At 41.5% G+C, this 22,357-nt stretch overlaps 2 protein-coding genes across 4 annotated transcripts; both read left to right on the forward strand.

Annotated features, from left to right (window-relative positions):
- The first annotated feature begins 246 nt into the window (after window positions 1-246).
- On the forward strand, window positions 247-8,182 carry pdpk1b (3-phosphoinositide dependent protein kinase 1b). Of its 2 annotated transcripts, XM_031842991.1 has the most exons (14): window positions 247-398; window positions 2,383-2,673; window positions 2,870-2,912; window positions 3,032-3,169; window positions 3,315-3,459; window positions 3,569-3,666; window positions 3,803-3,878; window positions 3,994-4,062; window positions 4,236-4,332; window positions 4,471-4,644; window positions 4,804-5,021; window positions 5,194-5,251; window positions 5,575-5,727; window positions 5,860-8,182. In XM_031842991.1, exons 1-14 carry the CDS (start codon window positions 375-377, stop codon window positions 5,971-5,973), a joined length of 1,698 nt encoding a protein of 565 aa, XP_031698851.1. In that variant the 5' UTR covers window positions 247-374; the 3' UTR covers window positions 5,974-8,182. The 2 variants fall into 2 exon arrangements, with proteins under 2 accessions (XP_031698851.1, XP_031698850.1); XM_031842990.1 differs by lacking the exon at window positions 247-398 and having other exon boundaries at window positions 433-2,673.
- A 91-nt stretch (window positions 8,183-8,273) lies between these two features.
- Window positions 8,274-21,746, forward strand: kctd5b (potassium channel tetramerization domain containing 5b). 2 transcript variants are annotated; one of them, XM_031842996.1, is made up of 7 exons: window positions 8,274-8,791; window positions 14,619-14,727; window positions 14,999-15,090; window positions 15,210-15,305; window positions 15,510-15,614; window positions 18,319-18,444; window positions 20,462-21,746. In XM_031842996.1, exons 1-7 carry the CDS (start codon window positions 8,570-8,572, stop codon window positions 20,489-20,491), a joined length of 780 nt encoding a protein of 259 aa, XP_031698856.1. In that variant the 5' UTR covers window positions 8,274-8,569; the 3' UTR covers window positions 20,492-21,746. The 2 variants fall into 2 exon arrangements, with proteins under 2 accessions (XP_031698856.1, XP_031698857.1); XM_031842997.1 differs by lacking the exon at window positions 15,510-15,614.
- Window positions 21,747-22,357: the final 611 nt, after the last annotated feature.

Below are 22,357 nucleotides of genomic sequence, written 5' to 3' on the forward strand. Positions count from 1 at the left end.
GTGGGCTTCTACACAAAAGTTGGAGCAGCCTTGAGGAGTTAAAATGGTGTAGGCGACCTGAGGAGAAGCCTCACTACAATGCATTAGTCAATCTAAAACAGACCGGCGTAAAGATAAGGTTGTGGGCCACGTTAACTGCGGCATCTGAATATATAAACAACTGCAGCCGTCTGACTGAATTCCTATCAGTAAGATGAAGTTCAGTAGGTTGTAAATGTGTGGAGGGGGGCGGACACAGCGGGACTCTCCTCTGCTGTCCTGCGGTAACATTGTTGTGGAACGACGTCACAGCTCGAAAATGAAGGCGCAGAGGCAGCCATTACTGGAGCTTCTCTAATTATTTTATTCCAAATAAATACTCGAGGAAAACTCCCATGGCAAGAGCTACAAGTCAGCTGGTGAGTGTCGTAACTCTGAAAAGAATAACAGTTCGAAGCCGGTGCTGAAAATGTACAGTGTGGCGGCTGTTTGACAACAAATAGTTAGGTCGGGCCTTCATCCGAAGAGCGGTGCTAGCCGCAAAAGATCGTTTAACGTTACGACTCACTAGCAACGTTAGCTCGCTAATGTTGGCTATCACAACACCTAATGTTTGCTACGTTAAACGGGATTGTCTAACACCTGGCTTAATTCATGACCAAATGTTCTTTTAATTATTCTGCATTGGTTTCGCGTTTTAAAATGCTTGCTGATAGTTTTATAGGATGACCATTCCCCCTTGGTCAGTAGCGTTATCTGTTGGCTGACGTTAGCTAAACATGTTCGCGCTTTCGAACGATGCTCCTGCTTTGCTAACAGTAGCTAACAAGCTAACGGTAGCTTTACTGCGTTCCACCTTTGGTTAGAAGGCAGCTTTTTAAGGTTAACACTTTGTAGTTAGATTGTCAACCCATTAACTTTGAAATTTCGATATTAATGCTAGCACATCAAATTCGACCGTGACTGAGTAACGTTATGTGAAAATTGCATAATGTTTTGAAGTTAACGTTACTTGTTACCTGGCTTGCTAACGTTAGCTAATTGACTGGCTGTTAGCGTTAAGTTTATAACTCGCTGTCAGTGATGGCCGGCTTTATTTGACAAGGCAGCAGGAGCTAACGTTAGCTTGCTAGCAGGCATTAGTTAGCAAAGAAAGTTCGCACAGGCCTGTTGTTACCCGAGTACTTAGGGTTGGGTTAACGTTAGCTGACATGTTTCTAACAACCATTACATGGTTGACTTACAGTAATGGTTCAGTAGAGAGTAATACGACTATCGTTAGTTGGCAACAATACAGTCAAGTCCGGGATAAGGCAGCTAAAAGGCCACACCTTGGTTTTGAATGAGAAGAAGCTAGTCCAACTGAACTAGCTAACTAACACTAACAGAGTTGTAAGCTGAACAACATCAGCATTGATAGTTCTCGTGGTTCAGTAAGTAGAAAATAAACAACATTGGTACAAGCACCAAGGAGTTTGTTGGAAAGCACAACCTGTCGCTGTATGTTATCTTCGAGTCCTCAACAATTATTTTGTGGTTTTCTTGTACTTGTTTGTTCGCCTTAACTGCCTTTCAGTTTGATCATGTGGCTACAAATTGTATGTGTTCAGTGCAGCTGAGGTAGTAAGTACAACAGTCACATGAAAGCACTGACTTTGACATAGTTTTCACAACTTAAACACTGGAGGGTGGGACCACCAGCCGCAGAAGCGACGTCTTCAATAGTCGTTGCATGTCCATATCAATTCTAGACTTTGCTCCTCAAGGGGTCTCACTTGAAATTGTATATTTAAGATATTCTACCAACAGTTTTGGGTGCAGTCAATTAAGTTGTCAACCTTGGATGGGGTGGGTCTACTCTATGTGATCCAGATCTCATCTACTTTTATTTACACTAATTTCTGAAAATGTTGGCTAACTGCTCGTATATATTTAATTATACACTTGTCTATCACTATTGTGTTATCCTATTCAGGTAAAATTATGGTGCATTATTAGCAAGCTGTTATGAAATCTATTTGCTCAGAGAATGATGGTAAAAATATTTAAAATTCCAGTTCAAAAGACTGGAATTTTTTAAAGAGCTGAAGAGAAAGGCACGATCTTCTTCAAACACAGATATTCTTTATGAAAATTGATATTAAAGGCAGTTCTTGCTGTTGTTATTGTAATATCTTATTCCCAGCATTCATGTGGTTGCTAGATATGGTTGGCCTAAGCTTGCCAGCATACCGATTGTTATTCATAATGAAGGGATGATTCATTAGTTTTTAGGTGTGTTAAATGGTGCAATCTTAGACTAGGTCTAAGAAGAAGATGTACTATTTAAATGCTAAAAACCAGAACGACAACTGCATCACCCTGCTGACTGATATGTTCTCAATGTTCCCTCTCCTCTACCAGTATGATGTTGTGCCCATTCAGCCCAGCGTTGTCATCTGTTCCTGCTCGCATCCATCAATGGTAAGAAACCACCCTGACTCCTGCTCGCCACTTGCTATCCCAGGCGCAAGCAGTAGCCACTGTCCCAGCATGGAGGGCTCCGCCTCAGAGGCCCGTGCTGTAGGAGCGTCTGCCAGCAGCCAGGGCGCAGACCTCCGCACACAGCCGGCTGTCCAGGCCCCTCAGCCACGCAAGAAGAAGCCAGAGGACTTTAGATTCGGCAAGATTCTGGGAGAGGGCTCCTTCTCAACGGTATGTAACTTGCATTCCACTTAGCTTTTGAATTATACCTGGGTAGATGTCGCTACATGCTAGCATTCTTTTGATTAATGTGCTTGGATGAGGCATCCTCGGTTCATTTGAGGGGAATTGACAAAGTAGACCCTATGAGTTTCTCCTAAGTCAGACAAGAAACTAACATGTTGTGTTGTGTTTTTTTCATCCTAAGGTTGTCCTGGCAAGAGAGCAGGTAACGGGTAAAGAATATGCAAGTAAGTAATAATGCACCAGCTTTTGGTGAATGATATCAATGACACGTATTATCAACATGTAAAAGTTGCTTGGTGTATTTTTACTATTGTATCCTAAAATTGTCTTTTCTCTCCACCAGTTAAGATTTTAGAGAAGCGCCATATTGTGAAGGCAAACAAAGCCCAGTACGTGAAAAGAGAAAGAGATTTGATGTCGAATCTAGAACACCCATTCTTCGTCAAGCTCTACTTCACATTTCAAGATGATGAGAAGTTGTGTATCCTTCTAATAAGTTTGTCAAGGCATGTGGTGTATTAACAACTTACCTCTTGTTTTATTGTTAATGTGTCAAAAACATCTTAGTTTGTGTTTTTTAACAATTGATTTCTGGTAATCATTCTTCCTTAACTAGCTTTTCTTAGATTTTGGCCTGAGCTACGCTAAGAATGGAGAGCTCCTGAAATACATTCGCAAAATTGGTTCTTTTGACGAGACCTGTACTAGATTCTATTCAGCGGAAATAGTTTGTGCTCTAGAATACTTACACAATAAGGGGATAATACACAGGTAAGACTTTCCATTTCTTTTGTCCTTTTTGGTTTTTTTGATATGTCATTTTCAAATCCTGTTAAGCGTTTGTTTCCCCATGAGTTACAACTGGTTTGTGTCATTTCAGAGATCTGAAACCAGAGAATATTCTTCTGAGTGAAGACATGCACATCCAGATAACAGATTTTGGGACGGCAAAACAGTTATCATCAGACAGTAAACAAGGTATAACCACTGTCCTTATTTTACTTAAACATAAAGTATAACAAGTGTGTTAAGTACATCAATTTAGCCTTTTACTCATTGAGAGCAGGATGACGTTATTCGTGTCTTTTAACCATTTATTTCCACACTTTGGCAGCGAGAGCAAACTCCTTTGTCGGAACAGCACAGTACGTGTCTCCAGAGCTGCTGACAGAGAAATCTGCCTGCAAGAGGTATGAGGTTTGGTCATCACTGTACAAGTGCTAATCATTGTTCTGTTTTAACGTTTGTCAGATAATGGCGGCATCACATTTCGACTTTATTCCTGTATCTGTTGTCCTTTTTTAGCTCTGACCTCTGGGCCTTGGGATGTATTACCTATCAGCTGGTGGCTGGTTTACCACCTTTCAGAGCTGGGTGAGTACTAAGTTGAAGTTAATTGTCAAATTTTCCATTGTTTGATTTTGTTATTGAACTTTAATGCTAGACGTGACAACAACCATGCCCCAGTTATGTCACTCTAGAAAACAAGAGTTCATTAACAGCCCCTATTATTTTGTTCTTTTCCTCTTGTGTTTCATTTGTTGCAGAAATGAGTACCTAATATTCCAGAAGATAATAAAGCTGGAGTATGAATTCCCCGAGAAATTCTTCCCCAAAGCCAAGGATCTTGTCAAACAGCTTTTGGTAAGTCATCAAGAACCAGGATTCATAGATGTGAGATACCATTAAATGTTACTGATATGCATGGGGACTTTAATTTGATAAGTTCGGGGGTCAGTTGGTGTTTGTTATTTACAGAATGTATTTTGTTTTTTCTCTCAGTCACTGGACCCTTCCAAGCGGATTGGGTGTGAAGAGATGGGAGGGTACGACCCTTTGAGGCAGCACCCCTTCTTCGACACTATCTCCTGGAGCGACCTCCACCTACAGACACCCCCCAAGCTCACCCCCTACCTGCCAGCCATGTCTGAGGATGATGAGGACTGCTATGGAAACGTAAGATATTTTATTACAGTCCAGGTCCCCCCATTCCTTTTTGTCCATTGTTTTGATTGGTCATGGGAAAACTCAGGTGTGACGCTTTGTTTAAAAATGTATTCTCCTCAACAAACCACAAGCATCACTATATCTTTTCTCAACCGTCTCATTTCTCAGTATGATGACCTCCTGAGCCAGTTCAGCAACATGCAGGTGGCCCAGTCCAGCTCATCACACTCCTTGTCACCACATGAATCCACACCCCCGCAGAGGTCCAGCAGCAACATTGAGCAGTACATCCATGACCTGGACAATAACTCTTTTGAGCTGGATCTGCAGTTCACTGAAGAAGAGAAGCAGCTATTGCTGGACAAACAGACCACTGGAAACACCTGGTAAAGCCCCCCCATGCCAATGTGTCGACCTGTTAATCTCTGTGTTTTAGAGTCCTGTTTGTTTTTTGATGTAAATCTGAATCTTTGAAAAATGTTCATTTGTTGTAGAAAAACTAATGTTTTGAGTGAAACCGAGTGGGTGTCAGTAATCTGATGTTGCTTATTTACACAGGCACCAGTTTGTGGAGAATAACCTGATCCTGAAGATGGGCCCAGTGGACAAAAGGAAGGTGTGTGAATTCAAGGCCATGTAATTCAGGATATATTTACTTTACCTTTTTGAAGTTAGGTCTTCTTATGGGGGAGGATGTTCTTTCTGCCAGCTAGAATACACACAGTGGCTGTGTATGAGATGTTTGTAGTAAAATGTAAACAGGTTTTCTAGTTAAGTTTGGCTCAGCATAAATGAATTCACCTCCCATGGTGTTTCTCTGACTGATGACATATAGAAAGTAAAGATGAATTCAGTGCTGTGTTTAGGAGAGTCACATAGGCCTCATAGCCCCCTCTGTTGGTGAGCTAATGTCTCGAGACGTGTGGCATTCCATTGCAGGGTCTGTTTGCTCGACGGAGACAGCTGCTTCTCACTGAAGGACCACACCTGTACTACGTGGATCCTGTAAACAAGGTCCTGAAAGGGGAGATTCCTTGGTCCCTAGAGCTACGCCCTGAGGCCAAGAACTTCAAAACCTTCTTTGTTCATACGGTAAATTACTATTTGTTTTTGACGTCTGTTCAGTATATTGATACTTGGCAACTGATTAGAATTTCTCCTCCTATGTGGTTTACTTTTTTAATAGTTTTTTTTCATCTCCTGTGATTTTTTTTATTTTTGCAGCCTAACAGAACATACTATTTGATGGACCCCAGCGGAAATGCTGACAGATGGTGCAAGAAGATCCAGGAAGTGTGGAGAAAGATCTATCAAAGGCACCAAAACCCCGGCCTATAGGAGCACAGTTCCTCCTGTGGCCACTCCTCTTTAGCTCTGAGGCCAATCACTGAGCAGAGTAACACCCTCTTTAGTGCCCTTCATCACCGCAATGTAAACAAACTCTTAGAGACGCTGGCATCTAGACCTTGTTTGTTTTCCTGAGTAGAACCATGGGAAAAATACAACTTTGGATTCAGGGTTGCTTTGCTTGTTCTTTGTGCTCTCTGTGAGGCTTCTATTGCATTTTTCCATGTATGGATGATAAGACTGCCACCATGCACATCTGCTTTTTGTACATTCTGCAGGGGGGGGAAGAGAGGGGCAAGCTTGTCCTATAGAGGGACACACGCTTGGCTACCGCTAGGACTATCTCAAATGCAAGGACTGGTTTCCTGCTCCAATGATACCATAACACAAAATCTAGCTTTTGTGAACCAGAGCCTATCCTGATATCTTAATTAAACCATATCCTATTCCTACATCGTATGTGCAAGCTGTAGTCAGGCCCCACTTCAACAGCATAATACTCCATGGTTGTAACAGATACTGTACGCAGATTCAGTCTCACGTGTTTACCAAACTCAAACCCTATATATATTTTTGTCAGAGCCCAAGTGTTCCCACGGTATTTGAGTTTTTTTTTTTTTTTTTTTTTTTAAGTCTCTTGGAACTTGCTTATTGCAGTCAAACTAAGGTCTCGATGTAACAAAGCAGAGTGCCGGTCTGCAGTGAGACATGGGTCTGAATCAGTCTCTATACAAGTGCGAGCCTTCTGTAGCCGTGACTTAGGATGTGTTGCTAACAGGGGGCGGGTAAACATGCCACTAGCTTGTACTTCCTAATCATAACTTGCTTATCTTTCCTGCATGGCCAGTTTTGTAGCTCAGCCTTGTCTGCTTCTCTCTCTCCCAGGGCACTGGAGATATAGTTTATTCAAGTTTAAAGGTGGGTATTTTTGACTGCATTGGTAACCATAGCGTATTTTATTGGATGAATTTGGCTGTTCTGTACCATTCACTGGCTATTTCTTTGTGATGTGAATTCTGCAACTTCTTTTTCGGTGGGATAGTCGGCTCATCTTCAGTACGTCCTATTGAAAACTAAATCGTATGTGCTGACCACCCCATGCTGAACAGAAAACCTTCATCAACAAGTGATACATACACACACACACACTATCATTCTCCGAAGCAATCACGGTAACGCTGTTGTCCCCGGACGAGATGGCAGAACTGCCTCATCGGGCTCATCGGCCCATTTTGTTTTCATTCTGACGTTTGGCCCAATAGAAATTAAAGCGACTGATTTAACTTGTGCTCTTGTTTTAGCAATATGTATTATCATAATGCTTTTAATTTTTGACATATTACCTTAAGGTCCTTTCCAAAGGTCCTCTTCCTTCAGCTGAGTCTGTGTGTGCAGTGTGTGACTGGAGTATAGGTGAATAGGACCCTGGGGCCCGGGGCTCAATGTGGTTGGATGTCAGTTAAAAGATATCTATCTGATCCAAATAACCGATGAAAAATTGCTGTATCTGTCTATAAAGTTGAGGAAGCACTAGAGTAGTGTTTTCTTCTAGTTAGAAAAATTGTTTGAATCAAGTCGATGGCAGTCGGTTACATTGTGTATGGAATACTCTACCTGGCTTGTAACTGACTAGAACTGTGATGTACAGATGATGTATTATTAAAATCTGAAGCAAGTAATGCAATGATATTAGGATACAGTTTTTGTATTTTTATTCTTGTATAAGGTTATTTGATGGCTATTGTTTAGCCTCTAGTTCATTCTGTGTTATTTAAATTCTAATATATGAATCATTTGGATTGAAGTCATGTTCAGGGGCCATGTTGTGTATGTATTGAGATGTAAAGCCTTTGAATGTGAATAATTATTGTAAACTATAATATTTTACAGCTTTTTTCTTACTATATCATACATTTTCTATTTGCTCAGTGATTTAATCATATTCTGATAATTTAATGAATCTGTTCATTCTCTCTCTGATTATTTGTGCGCTAGGTCAGTAGATGTTGAATGATGAATTTTCCACTTAATGCTTGGTAGTCCAGTAATTAAAGCATGTAGGGATTTAGGCATACAAATAAAGCCGCGTGTCCTGTCTTCTGTTATCAACCACAGTCGTGACACCACGAAAGCAGCAGCAGCATTCAGTGGCAATGGCATCTCACATTTTGCAACATGTAAATAAAGTACCGGCCCATTATCAGCGCTTGTGTGTCGTGAAAATTACTTTTAATACACATTGTATTGCGAACACGGGAGAAAACCTAAACCTAGTTGGTCTTCTGTATGTGCGAGCATGAAATACTGTTCACGAAGTGACATTTTTATACGCTGTGACATCTCCGGGATGTCTGTATCAAGAGACCATTGCTCCACATCGAGGCGTCAGTGGATCAAACTCGGGAGAGCCTCTCTTCTCCGGGATAATCTACACAAAGTGTCTGTGGGTGCTGGAGTGGGCTGGTAGGAGTGGCTGTGGCGCTGGCAGCCTGCTTTGCATGAATCGTGGAAGTCAGTGGCTGCAGCTTAGATATTTCCTGTCAGCCGCACACAAGCCTAGGCGAGGGCGGAGGAGACGAAGAGAGGGATGGCAGAGAACAGCTCCGAGACAAGCGGTTCCGTCCACCGGAGATGTTTGGCCCATTCTCCGGCGGAGAGACACGTTCCAGCCGGTGTCGGGGCATCGAAGTGGATCCGACTAAACGTCGGGGGGACGTATTTTTTAACAACGAGACAGACGCTGTGTCGAGATCCAAAATCATTTCTGTACAGACTGAGCCAAGCTGACCCCGAGCTCGACTCCGACAAGGTAAATGCTAAGCTAGTTAGGAGCGCTATTGGTCAACTATAAGTTACTTTATAGTTGCTTCCTGTATTGTTGAGCAACTGGGATGGTTGGTGACTGTGTGTACCAGCTTGCTTAACCAGATGCCCCGCTGTGTGAACATCACTGTTTATTCATACTTTGTGCTAACTCAAATGTGTGTGGCTAACTAGCATTAGCACGCGAAGCTAGCTAGATTCCGACAGTCCCCACATGACATATGATCTTTGCTGCTAGCATCTGTGTGTAGCTGGCTCATTTTGGTCTTTTAACAAAATTCGTTGCCATGTCTTGCGGTTGTCGTTACCTCAATGTCTTGTTTAAAGTGTTGATGTAAACACCAACGCATGGTTTAAACAGTTTTACGGCTTTTTCAGGCTAAATATCAAGTCGCCCCAGAACGTTAGTTGGAAACTTTCTCCGTCTGAGGCCGAGCTGTGCGATGTCAAAACAGTGACAGCAACCAATTATTCTCCATATTCACAAAAGTACTGTTAAATATTCAACTTTGGACCTCTCTGTAGATAGTGTAACCCAATTTTGTGCATGGCTGTAGATGGGTTACAATAGTATTTAATGTAAACTATTTCACTCAGCGTATCAGTCTAATAAGTGTATAACAGAATCATTTCAGTAAAATATGAAATGGACTTTTAGCATAATATTCTAACAGCCTAAATCTTATGCCAATTTCTATTTTTATATAATTTAGTACAGAAATGCGTGCTGTAATTGACTTGCCAAATGATGTAACGTTACACATACAAGACTTTATTGCTTGATCAATTTGTGTCCCCCCCCCCATTCCTCTCTTGAGGTGAGTCTGTGACTTGGCTCTGTTCACTGTGCAGTAATCAGCCTCTGTGCTGGTGCCGAGGCTTCTCTAATGAGCACATAATTCATTGCCAAGTGGAGTGAGGTGCTGCTGACAACTGAGAGCTGAGGATGAAGTCACTCCTCTGCCTGAATGGCCTCAATGCTCCAGAAGCAGGCTTCTCTTTGTGTGTGTGTGTGTGTGTGTGTGTGTGTGTGTGTGTGCGCGCGCGCTTGAAGGCCCCAGGCACTGTCAAACACAATGTATTAGTGTCTGTATACATAGTATAATATGCTCTGGTTTTTGTCGTTCGGTTTACTGCCCCATTGTTCATTGTTGTCATCTACTTGCACCGCTGCCCTCCTTTATGCTAAGCTGAGGCCGTGGATCATCTCGTATTTTCATGCAAATATCTTAATCTCTCAATAATCAGCTTGCTTTTTTTGTCAGTTTATCCTCCCATGAGCAACGGATCAGTCCATCTAAATCCTTTCGTCTTAAGTGTGCATCAGACTCTGAGGCCATTACTGTACCTCTCTCCTGCAGGCAGTCTGATTATAGATAGCTTCTTATAAAGAGCAGGTTATTGGATATTATTTCACTTGCTGCTGTGTCTAAAACAATTTACATCGGCATGATTTCATCTAATCAGCGACTGAGCCAAGAAGGCCATCTTTTTTTTTTTTTTTTTGCATCACACGACTGCATGTGAATATGAAGCCCAGCAGAGTAACGGATCAGAGAGAAGAGCTCTGTTTCTGTGTGAATGCAGTATTGTGTTTCCCAGCCAAGGAAATGAGTGGTTCAGTTCTCAGTCACGCAGGCTGACGTGCTTCAGCCGGACTCTTGAGGAGAACTGCATTATTCATGTTGTTGACTGGAGCCTGTTTTGCACATTGGGGTAGATCGGGGAGAAAGTGGAGGAAGTGCCGTCACGTGCATAGATGAGACAGAAAGCCTTTTATTTATAAGTATACTTTTTAAATAGTTTACCCTATAATTAACATCCTACTCATAAGATGTTAACTAGGTTTGTTAGACTTGTGTGAATATTTGATGCTGCAAAATCATAAGCAGGTATTGCTCTCAAAGTCATCAGTTGTCCAATCAACCAGCTGGGAGTTGCACATCAATGGGCGTCCGTCCCTCGCCTGCTTTCAAACTGCTCAGCTCGAGACCACTCAAGGACAGACACAGCTTTCAAAGCTTTTGAGAGCTGCATCAATTTTTCAAGCACCCCATCACAAAGGGTTCTTGTTCCTTCCACATCTTATTCTTTACATATTTATATCCATTTGATGCACCAAAGAAGTTCTCTCTGCGGCATGTGTGAGGAGAACTATGGTCGCATTTAGTGCCGTATTCAGCTTGTATGTCATGCCTGAGCACACCATGGGAGGCGATGTAAATATTTCACAGTGACGTCTCCTCCTGCTCTGTCTTCTTGCAGTAAGTGCTCAACAGGACCGTGCAGAGTACTATTGGCAAATCAGGTGCGACTCGAGGCCGATTGGCTTTATTGGTCTAAAGCAACTTTATTCACAAAAGCCAGTCACCTACATTTGTTCAGAGCCTTAAATTAAAATCTTGTCATTTGGAATTTCATTCCCCACGAGACCAATCATTTCACTTCCAGCCTTTTTCTTTTTCTGTTGCAATGCACATTTCTCGTTCTGCCAGGAGAAAGCTCGAGGTCTCAGTGATTTTCTGGTTTGCCAGCTTAGTCGTGGAGCTACTTAACTGCCTCTCATTACAGCAGCAATGCTTTTAGGGAATGTTCAAAAGGAGCCGTTCGTTTACCGTCAACATTGTTCTGCAAAATGCACTAACGGTGTTTCCTTGCAGAGTTGAAAATGGCAGAAAGGCGATATGTTCTTCCCAGCCTTCGTGAAAGTTTAAACTCATTCAAATACACCGTGTTAAATATCTTGAAATATGAGATAGTTTCACATAATATAGGCCTGGTGTGCTGTGTGTATTATTTAAAAGTTGAAGGCCCATTTGACGATGCCATTACTGCTTGTACTCCAGAGGGACTCCTGGCTCCTACTCTACAAGCATCAGGCTTCCACTTGGCTAAGTAGCTACAGTCATGTGGTTCAGAAGATCTACTGCAACATCTTTTAAGTGGTGTTTCTGCAGTAAGCTGGTGCTCCACCCTGACTGCAGTGAAGGCTGAGCAGCTTTTGATAACGTGCAACATGCAAATTAGAATGACTTCACTGATGTTGCTATTTCTCTTTGATAACGACTGCTAACCACCACCTGGTGTATTATTTGAAAGCCGATGTTATATGGAATTTAGCAGTGAATATATATATATATATATATATACCCACACCTGTCTGGCTCGACTGGGTGAATTGTGCCATGCAAAGGTTTTGGTGTACACCCATCGTTGTACTCGCAAGCAAACATGCAGCGACTTGTTAATTTTGTTGAATTAGGAGTTGATATTCAGTGTTGATGTGTCTGCAAAAAGCCTTGTTGGACATCACATGCTTGAAGGGTGGGTCACCATGGTATTTCCTGTGGGAGGATGTGTATTGTGTGTAGAAGAAGTGTGATAAGGTTAATACTCAAAGCCCGCCCTTCTAATTTGCTTCTATTTACCTTAATTTCAAGTTATCTTGGGTTTGAATCCAGTCACGGTTCGGCCTGCTTTGACTTGGCTCTTGTTACTGTATGTACGGAAGGCTTTGCACGTTCAATATTTTTACAACACCAAACCACAGAGCACTATGTAGCATGCTTGACCTAAAGTCAGCTGACCTATTACTGGTGGTTGTTGTCAGTTTATTTGTTGCTATCATCTGGTGTTTTTTTGTTGGCTATGTAGCATTTTTATTTCATCGCTAAATCTCCATATTGTGTTACTGAAGCTATTGTGTTTGTCAAGATAGTAGGTTGGTTGCTTTTCACTTAAACCTTGATATTCATAGATACGTTTTGTTCATCATCACCATGATCGTGTTATAACACGGAGATGGTGAACTTTCTCAGACTGAGCATCGAGCTCCCCCCCCCCCCCTCTGCTTGTTGCCCAGTGCCCCACAGCCGGGGGCCCCAAGAGACACAGCCTTTTGTTTCTCATTAAAGACACTGTCCCCTTTGTGTACACGGGGCTCCCATATCAGAGCCCCCATAATCATCTTTTTCTGAACTGGGTCACTGTCACCCTACGGTCCCCCATTGATGCATGTGCACCCTGAGGACCAGCGACGGGCCAGAAAGCGGAAGGTTTACAGAAGTGTGAAGTGCACATATGGTATCTTTGAGTGTTTTGAGGCTGTTTACAGAAGTACATTTTCATAATGCAGTCCAGTCCTTTTCACAGCAGACATTTTGACTTATCATAGTAGGATGGGCGCAGGTGTTATTCACGGCGGTTATTCAAATGTCCCCGTACGGAAAAGGGAATTAATGTGAGAGCCTTAACCACTGGGCTATTGGAATCCTCCCTAAATGTAAGTTTTACCATATTTATGAGCCAAATGTTATGCTAAAAGCACATCATACATGGAAACTAAAGTATTTTTAAGTATTTCCCTTTTTTTTTCAAGCACATGGTAATATTTTCTTGCCTTGACAAGTTCTTGTTATAGCAGCGGTTTCCCAAACTGTCCCTTTCTAGTAAAAGTAGGATGAAGGGGGAGTGAATCTAAAGTTGAATAGACCTTTCGTCAAACAGACATATTGACTTGTCAAGCGCAGAAATAAGCAGTAATATCAGTAATTGGTGGAATGCACCTCTGCTATTACCAGTCCAAATTCCTGCTACGAGCAGGGTCGATGGATCTCATTCATTTGGTAAAAAGGTGATGCTGGAGGTCAATAGTAGACACCTGAGCTTATTTGTTAATATCAACCATTACGTACAGCTTTGGTCTGTTTCCTCCACGCAGGGGCCTACCTGTGCTTGTGCTCAAACTTCAGTGACTATGGAAGTGTAAGAAACTGACACATGGTGATAAGACCAGAATAGAGCTCCATTAGGCTCCGGTTGGATATTTTTGCATTGGAAATGAGGTCAACCAGCCAGGAGGGTTCAGATTCATTACAAAGGAAAATGCACAGGGACCTTCTCTCATTATGGAAAAGATTAATGGGTTTTGATTTTAAATCCTCTCTGAGCTTGTGAAGACGAGGTAACTATGACTCATCACATGTTCTTCATAGCAGTCTTGTCTGTTTGAGTTTGGTCACGGCCTGCAGAGTGTGACAGTATTGCAGCGACCATCAGTGCGGCTGATTGCTCCTGAAGCCATAATACCCGACCGATGCAAAGTCAAACATCCTGTCGCATTTCAGGATCAGCACAACATTTGCTTAAGGTCCGTCCCCCCTCCTCCGAGTGCTTTAGTAAATGTGAAGCTGCAGTAGTTCTACAGCAGTCCAAAAAGACTCGAATTATGTGTTTGGCCAACTATGTAGCAGACCAGAGCTGACTCGGCTAATTGTTGGTTGTAAGCCACGGTGCTTTCTCCTGGTCCACGTGGTGGATTCAGCTTGCTGTTCCAAATCTTTTTTTTTTTTTTTTTTTTTTTTAAATGTTCTGCTCTAATTGTTTTAGACGGTCTAATCACAGTACTTACAGAAATAGGGGAATACCCAGTAGTTGTGAGGAAATCTGGATCAAACCCAAGGCCTGTGGGAATAGTGAAGTGATAGCCCAAAGCTGTCACACTTGTGTGCGCATGTCCCCTCAGCCCCAGTAGAGATTATCAGCACAGGAGCTGACCTCATAATTCTTATCCCTCGAGTTTTATTCCCTGATGCACAGTGTTGTTTTTTTTTTTATTTTTTTATCCCCCCACAGATTATGTTTCAATTCAGATATACGTGTGCACACTGTGTGCCCTGTACCGGATGCTTATAATTAAAATGACAAGCAGTGGTTCTGTTAAGTGTGGCTGAATGTTGAATTGTTTCTGAAAATCGAACACCGTCGGTAAATACAGTGTTATTCTATTAATCTCATCCTCTTTCTTCTCTCAGGATGAAACTGGTGCCTATCTCATCGACAGAGACCCCACATACTTTGGGCCAGTGCTGAACTACTTGAGACATGGCAAGCTGGTGCTCAACAGGGACTTGGCAGAGGAAGGTAATGTCTCTGTAGAATATTTGAGTTCATCATTGTTCATTGATTGTTGCAAAAAGTGACGACATGGCAATGATTGCAAAAAAGAAATGCAGGCAACTACCTATTTGTCCATCGCATCTCTATTTTGACAGACCAAAAGTGCAATGCAAATCATTTGACTGGTCAAAGAAGTAAAGATTCTCACACATTACACTATCATCTCTGCATAACCTTAAAGTCGTAGAAGGATATGTCTGCTATAAGCTTAAGGGTTTATTTTTTACTGTTTCAGGTGTGCTAGAAGAGGCCGAATTCTACAACATCACATCATTAATAAAGCTCCTCAAGGATAAGATCAGGGATCGCGACTGTAAAACATCACAGGTACATGAAGTTTTATTAAAATACATTTTCCCCATGAATATGACGATCTTGTTCCATTCATTTTTGTGTCATTTCTCCCTTTTGATTCCATTTCTCTCGTGTGTTTTTCCCCCTCTCAGGTTCCAGTGAAGCATGTTTACCGTGTGCTGCAGTGCCAGGAGGAGGAGCTGACACAGATGGTGTCGACCATGTCTGACGGCTGGAAGTTTGAACAGGTAAATGTCTTCCTGCGGGGTCACAGCAGCATTCCTCCTTCCATGTGCTTCACCCACCCCGCTATGCTCACATTGACCCAGAAAGTCCAATCCTCAATATTGGAAATGGCTATTAAAAAAAAAGCCAAACAGCAAATCGCATCTTTCTCACTGTCCGCATACATGATCCGGGCATCCCTTCTGTGCTCTGATTGGTTGTTGCAGCTTGTCAGTATAGGTTACGGGCGGGCCCACCAGTCAGAGTTTCTGCTGATTGTGTCAAGGGAGGTGAAGGGAGAGGAGTCTGCTTTGCCAAACAACAGCGGAGAGGTGTGTCTTAACAAATTTCTGTCCACGGGCTGGTCACTGCATGGTCCCCATGTTGTCCCCACACACACACACACACACACACACACACCCCGTTGACCGTCGTTTGTCCCAAGTAGACACATAGCTGTTGTTCATTCTTTGAGTTAATTCTTTTCCGTGTTCATTTGTACTGCTTGCTCACCAGTAAGGCTAAGAGACATGACACTTCTTCTTGTCTGTGTTTTTATTTCATTATGCTATTTTTTTATTTTTTTTTAAAATTCATACTGCATTCACAGTTTTTAAAGCTTGTCAACAGCTTTCTGTGCTTTCATGTAGCCACTTTGCTGTTTTGGGGACTGTGCTGTAATATAGTGCTGGTTGTTTAGTAGTGAAATGTTGTTTTGTCTTCCCCCCCGCAGGTAATCTACCTTGTTATCGATATATATATATTCAAACATTAGGAGTGAATAGTCCAGGCTTACATGAGTGTGTTCAGCTGGAGCTGCCAAAGGCTAATATTTGTAATGAGAAACTACACTTTGTGTATTGAATGTATGTGAATGGATCTCTCTGAGACGAGGGATCCCATTAGAGCTGAAATCTCTCTCTAATCTCCTTACACAGGTCAGATGGGAAACTCCTAGAAACACTCCTTATGCAAAGCCGAAAGCTCAGTCGTCAGCCCAGGAGAGTGTATTGGGGAGATGAGCTTTAATGACCTACGGCTGGTTTAAGATACCATTTAATACAAACAATTTGTCGAAGTGCATTTTACCCAGAAAGTCTGAGGCGTTGATGCTCGTTGACTCTTCAGCAGAGTGACGAGTGGAATCCATGGTAGCTAGTTGGGATTATTTGGTCTTTTTATTGCTGCGTTGATGCCTAATGTGAGGAAGATTGCTGAACAACAACAAGTCTCCGGCAGCAGTGGCTAATGAGGCCATGCATGTCTGAACATGCACACCTGGGTACAGACGGTATACATGTAGCCTGCAGTGTACACACACTTACCATTCAGCAGTAAAAGCAGTTATTCAGGAACAGGAACTGCTCTGTTTTGTTTCTCGCATGTTTTTTCAAGGTGTGAACGAGGGTTTGTTTATATAGATCTTATCCATGTTTCCTTTTTAATATATCTTGTCTTTTATTCACACTGACATGACTTGGAATAGGAAAATTTTCTCATGCAAATTCTTTTCCTGACAGACGCATTCAGTGCTCAAAGAAAAAAAGCCACTTGCTGTTAGAAGCAGCAGCTTCACTGATGTTGGTTGAATTTGGGTTCTGCACTCGGTTCTCTCTCCATACTTGTGGTAGAATGTTAAGCCGTGCTGCTGACGACTTGGCAGACATGATGGAATGGTAAACGGACTTGCATTTGTATAGCACCTCTCTAGTCTTCCGACTATTCAAAGCGCTTCACGCCACATGACAACATTCACGTTCATACCATCGCCATGCAAGCTGCCAGCCTGCCCATCAGGATTTAATCTCAACGCTCATTCACACACCGATACTCCCGATCCCTTCGGGAGCAATTTGAGGTTCAATAAGTTGCCCAAAGACACTACGACATGCGGACTGGAGGAGCCGTCAATATAATGGATCCTCTACGGAGCCACGGCCGCCCAATATAAAACGTAGAGTAAACCAATAGTCAAAGAAAGCAGATTTTAGAACACAGCTCACAGTATCTAGAATTGATGTTATTGATCTGAATTAATATGGCAGTCGAAGCACTAAAGAAAATCCAACACGTTTTCTTCAGTCACAGAGCTAAAACATGGAGCGGGTGTTTACTGTTTACTGACAGGAGTAATCTAATTTGTAGTTTGCTCCTCTTTATTTGCTTTGAAGGCGATACTGTAGTTTTCAACTTTCGATTGTATCGATTTCTTTCCAACTATTCACTTTAAACGAGCATGGTCCTATCAAGTCAAATCCACTGTTCCCACATCGTTTTTTTGCTTCCTGTGTTGGAGTCCCTGCACTTTCTGACTGTGGTGTCTTTGTGCCATTTCTTTTATTATCATTACCTTATCTTTGTGGTCCATCAATTATTTTCTTTATGTCTAATTACTTTGGGAACTCAATCTTCTGTTTGCTCTATGATCTTCATTAATGTTTTATTTTGGTTCTCAATGCTGGCATTTCTGCAAGTCCTGAAAACACAGTTTGTATTGCATTTTATAAGTTTAATTACCTAAAACACACATTTATAAGAACACTTTAGCTCTTGAAATAGGTTTTGGAGCCTCTAACATCCATCTTTTCTTAGTGTATTAGTTTAAAAAGTTTTCAGTGGGTTGGCCAAGTGGTGTACCATACAATTGTGTGTCCATGACATTCTGGGTTTAAACCTCACTGATGTTTGTGTGTCATCTCCACTGTATGTCATATTATATGGTGCACGTAACAAATTAGATAATTAATCCTAAAAACAAACGTCAGAGTTACACCGACCACACTTTGATTAGTCTAGTCTGTATAAACTGTATTGAGCTATGTCGAATTAGAGAACCTCCAAAATCATATATTGTCGAGCCTTAAATTCGAGTTGCATGAACCTTCTCTGCTCCTTGATTGGTTGTTCACCTCTTTTACATTACTTTAATGTCTCCCTGCCTCTGTTTTCCCACCATGAGTAACCCAGTTTCTGCCTCTACTTCATCAGTCTAAGGCTAACTCTTCCTCTGTGCTCTGCTCTCGTGTCTCTCTCTAGCTGGTCAGCATAGGCTCCTCTTACAACTACGGAAACGAAGACCAAGCCGAGTTCCTGTGTGTAGTCTCCAAGGAGCTGCACAATCAATCATACGGGACAAACAGTGAGCCCAGTGAGAAGGCTAAGGTAAGTGTCTGAGTTTGCGGGGAGGCACGTTGAGAAGCCATCCACAGCAAACGTCTGTGAATGATGGCCTGTGCTGAATGTTTTAAATGCATTGCATTTATGAACACGCCACCGGGGAACTGAAGGCACCTCTGCTTTATTGATGAGAAAGCTCTATGAAGGAGAACATTGTGAATATTCAGTCCCTCAGTTAAGAAACAGCCTGCCTGAAGAACCGCCGGTGATCAGAGAAAAAGGAAGTATTAATTCAAGCAAAGCAGACATTCATTTAGACGTTTTCTTAAGTGAACAATGATTTCCTGTTGAGACTCAGGCATGAACAACTTTCATTTAGATGCTGACGACTAGACCACACAAAGGTGTCTCAGACAGAGCTGACTCAGCGTTTAGACCTATGTCATGTACCTTTTTGGAGTTTTGCTAAATGTAGTTGTTAATATTAATACCCTCTGAACATTAATCCATTAGTTTTATTTTTCCCCTCGTTCTCTTTTTCAACATCTTACGCCTCCATTATTTTACAACATGCCGTTCTTGCCTTCTGCTGGCTGCATGTTGCTCAGAGTGAGGATCAAGAGACCGATTATGAAATGACTCTGATTAGGGTTGAGCGTTTATGACTCACTGGTGAGCGCTCCTCTGCTCATAGCCTCTCTAGCTGGTCCCCTCTCTTCCCTGTGCCTCTATGATGCAGGTTACCCTACTGAAAACTTTGTTCACGTGTCAAAGACGAGACCTTTTTAAACCAGAGCAAAGGGACTGAATACAGGTTGAAAACCAGCTTGGGTCTTCACAGTCTACAAGCCAGAGCTAAATCAAAAGCCAGATGGCTCCTGCTGAGACTGGCTGAATGCTAATTTGCAGATGAAGCTCTTTTTTTTTTTTTTTTGGAAGCAGATGGGAAGAGCTCCATTTGTTTCAGTAGTGTAAATAAGACCCCTGTAATTATATTCATGCTCTCAACCCTGTTTAATGGAGGACACTCTGAATCATCAGCTGCAGCAGTTTTGACTCATTTTCCCTCATTCAATGACATTTAAACGGAAGGGAGGGTTACTACCCTCACTTTGTCCATTTCATTGTCAAAAACAGTAGTTGTAGATAAAGAGGTTTTTATTGTCATTGTAGTGATGCAACGTTTGGTAGCCCTCAGCCAGCCAGCAACATTTTTATACCAAGTGCTTGAACCAGTAAACTCAACAGACATAAACATACATAAATAAACAAAACGCTACTGTTTAACCGAGAACACCGAGCCGCTGCGTCTGCACACACCCGCATTTTCCAGTGTTGCTTGAACAGCACTGGTGGCGTTTTTATTTATTTTTTTACTGCAGTAAATGTGGCAATACGTCTTAATGACATCTGTATCAGCCAACCCTAATCTCACAAGATTTACACAAAGAAGATATCTGTTGTTGTGGTTTAGACTCCTGATATTATCTCAATTTGTGTGACGGCAATTAAGTCCCAAAAGGGAAAACGGGTGAAGCAGAATGGTGATGAACAAGCTCCGTTAATAAACAAAAAAACAAACCTTATCTTCTTTACATTGACACGCTGCTATTATGAAGGATTTTGCTGAAAGCTGAAATACAAGTTAAAAAAACGCCTTTTTAAATCTATCCTGAACACGGTAACATTACATTTTTATTCTGCTGCTGTTTCCTTCACAGTGCTCAGTTTGTTCATCTCTTCTGTAGTTCAGAATCATTCCTCGGGCTGTGGTTAGCTTCAGCTGCATGTCTTTCCAGTAGCAAGGAAGCTTCATGGGCTCACCCACTATTGGCTTTAGAACCACGTGCTGCATAGGATGCTTTATCTTCCTCACTCTGCACCCCATCCAGTAAGCTTGGATCAGCCAGCGCGTAGAGTAAATGTGTGAGTGCTCCTGGCTGGGAGAGTGAGCACTCTGGCAGGAATACAGTAGACTTTACAGAGTCGGGAACAAAACTACTTCCTGAGCATGTGGTACGATGTGTTTTTTGTTCATTCTATCATGTTTTGGTCTTTGCAGATCCTTCAGGAAAGGGGTTCCCGGATGTGAAGAGGAGTCTGTATTATGAGCTCCAGGTGTTATGATGCGAACATATCATCTTTGTGGAAGAACGTTTGGCACAATGGAGATTTAAAGGAGGGGTGTGCATTTATTTTGTGTTTTTCTCTCCATTCTTTGTTTTTATTTCTTGATGTAAATACATCTGTTTACTGACAATTTGTGCCTGTACATTTAAACTGGACCTTTTTTGAATTAGCGACATTTCTTTTTTTTTTTTTTTTTTTTTTTTTTTTTTAAATTAAGAATAAGGAATTGCAATCGACAAATGTTTTACGCTTTAGAATATGGCCATCATCATATAAGGCCAATGATTCACTCAGGGTCATCTATTGAGTTCATTCATTAACCCTCCAAATCAAGGGTCTGCTAAGGGATCAAACCGTCTGCTCTCTATCACTCAAAATCATTGTTTAGAAATGTAAAGAAGGGAATTGTGTTTATTTAGCACATGGTAAAGAGTTCAAATATTAAATATGAAATTCACCACAAAAAACAAATCGATAAAAGGTTTTCCCAAAGATTTCATACGGTTGTACTGAGATTTGTGATCATGAGGATCCCGGCTATACAACACACACGCATTCAGATGCATTTGAAACATTTCAAAAAATCTTTTTTTCTGTGTATATTCACTGTCAAAGGAACAATAATATTCTACGACCAGGACGACAGCTGTGAACAGCGTCGGTGATTTGATACTGCAGGTAAAGGGGCATGGTATGAAAGTCCCATTTTCACATAGACCAACTAAGATGACTTGGAGAGATCAGTCATATATGGCGATGCAAGATAATTCTTGTTCTTTATTGCTTAAAAAGTAAATCGTGTTGCTCGTGTAGTTGCTTGTGGCACCATGTAATCTTGCAACCTTAGTAACACAATTACCCACAGATGGCCTGGTGTGTGCTGTGGGATTAAATAATGTTTTCAGGAAAGTCCACTGAAAAGATGTATTCCTATTATACAGTTACGTATTGGATACACATTTAGCCACACATTTCCACATAGATTTCTATCACTTTTAATCTGCCAGACATTTTGTCTGAACTCCTCATGTTCATAAATCTGAAGTTAACTGCCCAAATAGTCAACGGTGTTTTTAAAATGTGAATTCTGGATTACAATGACATTCTTTTCTTTTTAAACATCAGTGTCCTGTTTCTTGTCGGGACAAACATCCTGGAGACAATGACGTCTTTAGAAAAAAAAAAAAAAAGTTTTCTTTTTTTTTTTTTTTTTTTTTGAGGAGAGGTGTGGGAGGTTTGGGGGCTGGACCTGCTTGAAGGCAGCAGTGAAAGACTTTCTTTTCATATCCAGAGGATTTTGTTTTGATGTAAATAATCCAAATTCAATATTAATATTTAACTCTTTTAAAAAAAAAAAATAACTGCACGTTTTGTACACTGTAGAGAAAACACAACTTGGAACGGAAGTTGTTTATACTAGATCTTTAAAAACTTAATTTTGACAATGTTGACTCCTGTTTTGCGTTGTTCGTACAGGACTCTAGAGATTTCTGAGCTAGGATTGAAACAGCTGATGCTGAACACGGTGTCTTTCACTGAGAACATGCCTGGAACATGTTTTGATAACCAATAACAAACTGATACTTGGCTGTCTATGAAGTTGACTGTTACATTTAAAAACATGTATTTTTCCTGCATTGTGATGGATTCTTCTAAGCATTTTGACTTGAGTAGATTTCGTACACAGCATTACAAGCACTACAGTGGGAAACAGCACTGTGCACACTGCTTACAGTCTGTAATGTTGATGATGTAAATACCGCATTTTAGAACACTTTTTCTTTGTTTTTATAGAAAGTTGTTTTCAGGTTTGATGTGTGGTTTTGAT

Source organism: Anarrhichthys ocellatus, unplaced genomic scaffold, assembly GCF_004355925.1.
Source record: "Anarrhichthys ocellatus isolate YVR2014 unplaced genomic scaffold, GSC_Weel_1.0 scaffold4, whole genome shotgun sequence".
Classification (NCBI taxonomy): domain Eukaryota; kingdom Metazoa; phylum Chordata; class Actinopteri; order Perciformes; family Anarhichadidae; genus Anarrhichthys; species Anarrhichthys ocellatus.

Coding starts and splice junctions, on each gene's coding strand:
- pdpk1b (XM_031842990.1), top strand. CDS start 2,296: ATGTACTATTTAAATGCTAAAAACCAGAACGACAACTGCATCACCCTG. Junction 4,063..4,235: donor TTACCACCTTTCAGAGCTGG/GTGAGTACTAAG, acceptor CATTTGTTGCAG/AAATGAGTACCTAATATTCC. Junction 5,022..5,193: donor CAGACCACTGGAAACACCTG/GTAAAGCCCCCC, acceptor TTATTTACACAG/GCACCAGTTTGTGGAGAATA.
- kctd5b (XM_031842996.1), top strand. CDS start 8,570: ATGGCAGAGAACAGCTCCGAGACAAGCGGTTCCGTCCACCGGAGATGT. Junction 8,792..14,618: donor CCGAGCTCGACTCCGACAAG/GTAAATGCTAAG, acceptor TTCTTCTCTCAG/GATGAAACTGGTGCCTATCT. Junction 15,615..18,318: donor TGCCAAACAACAGCGGAGAG/GTGTGTCTTAAC, acceptor GTCTCTCTCTAG/CTGGTCAGCATAGGCTCCTC.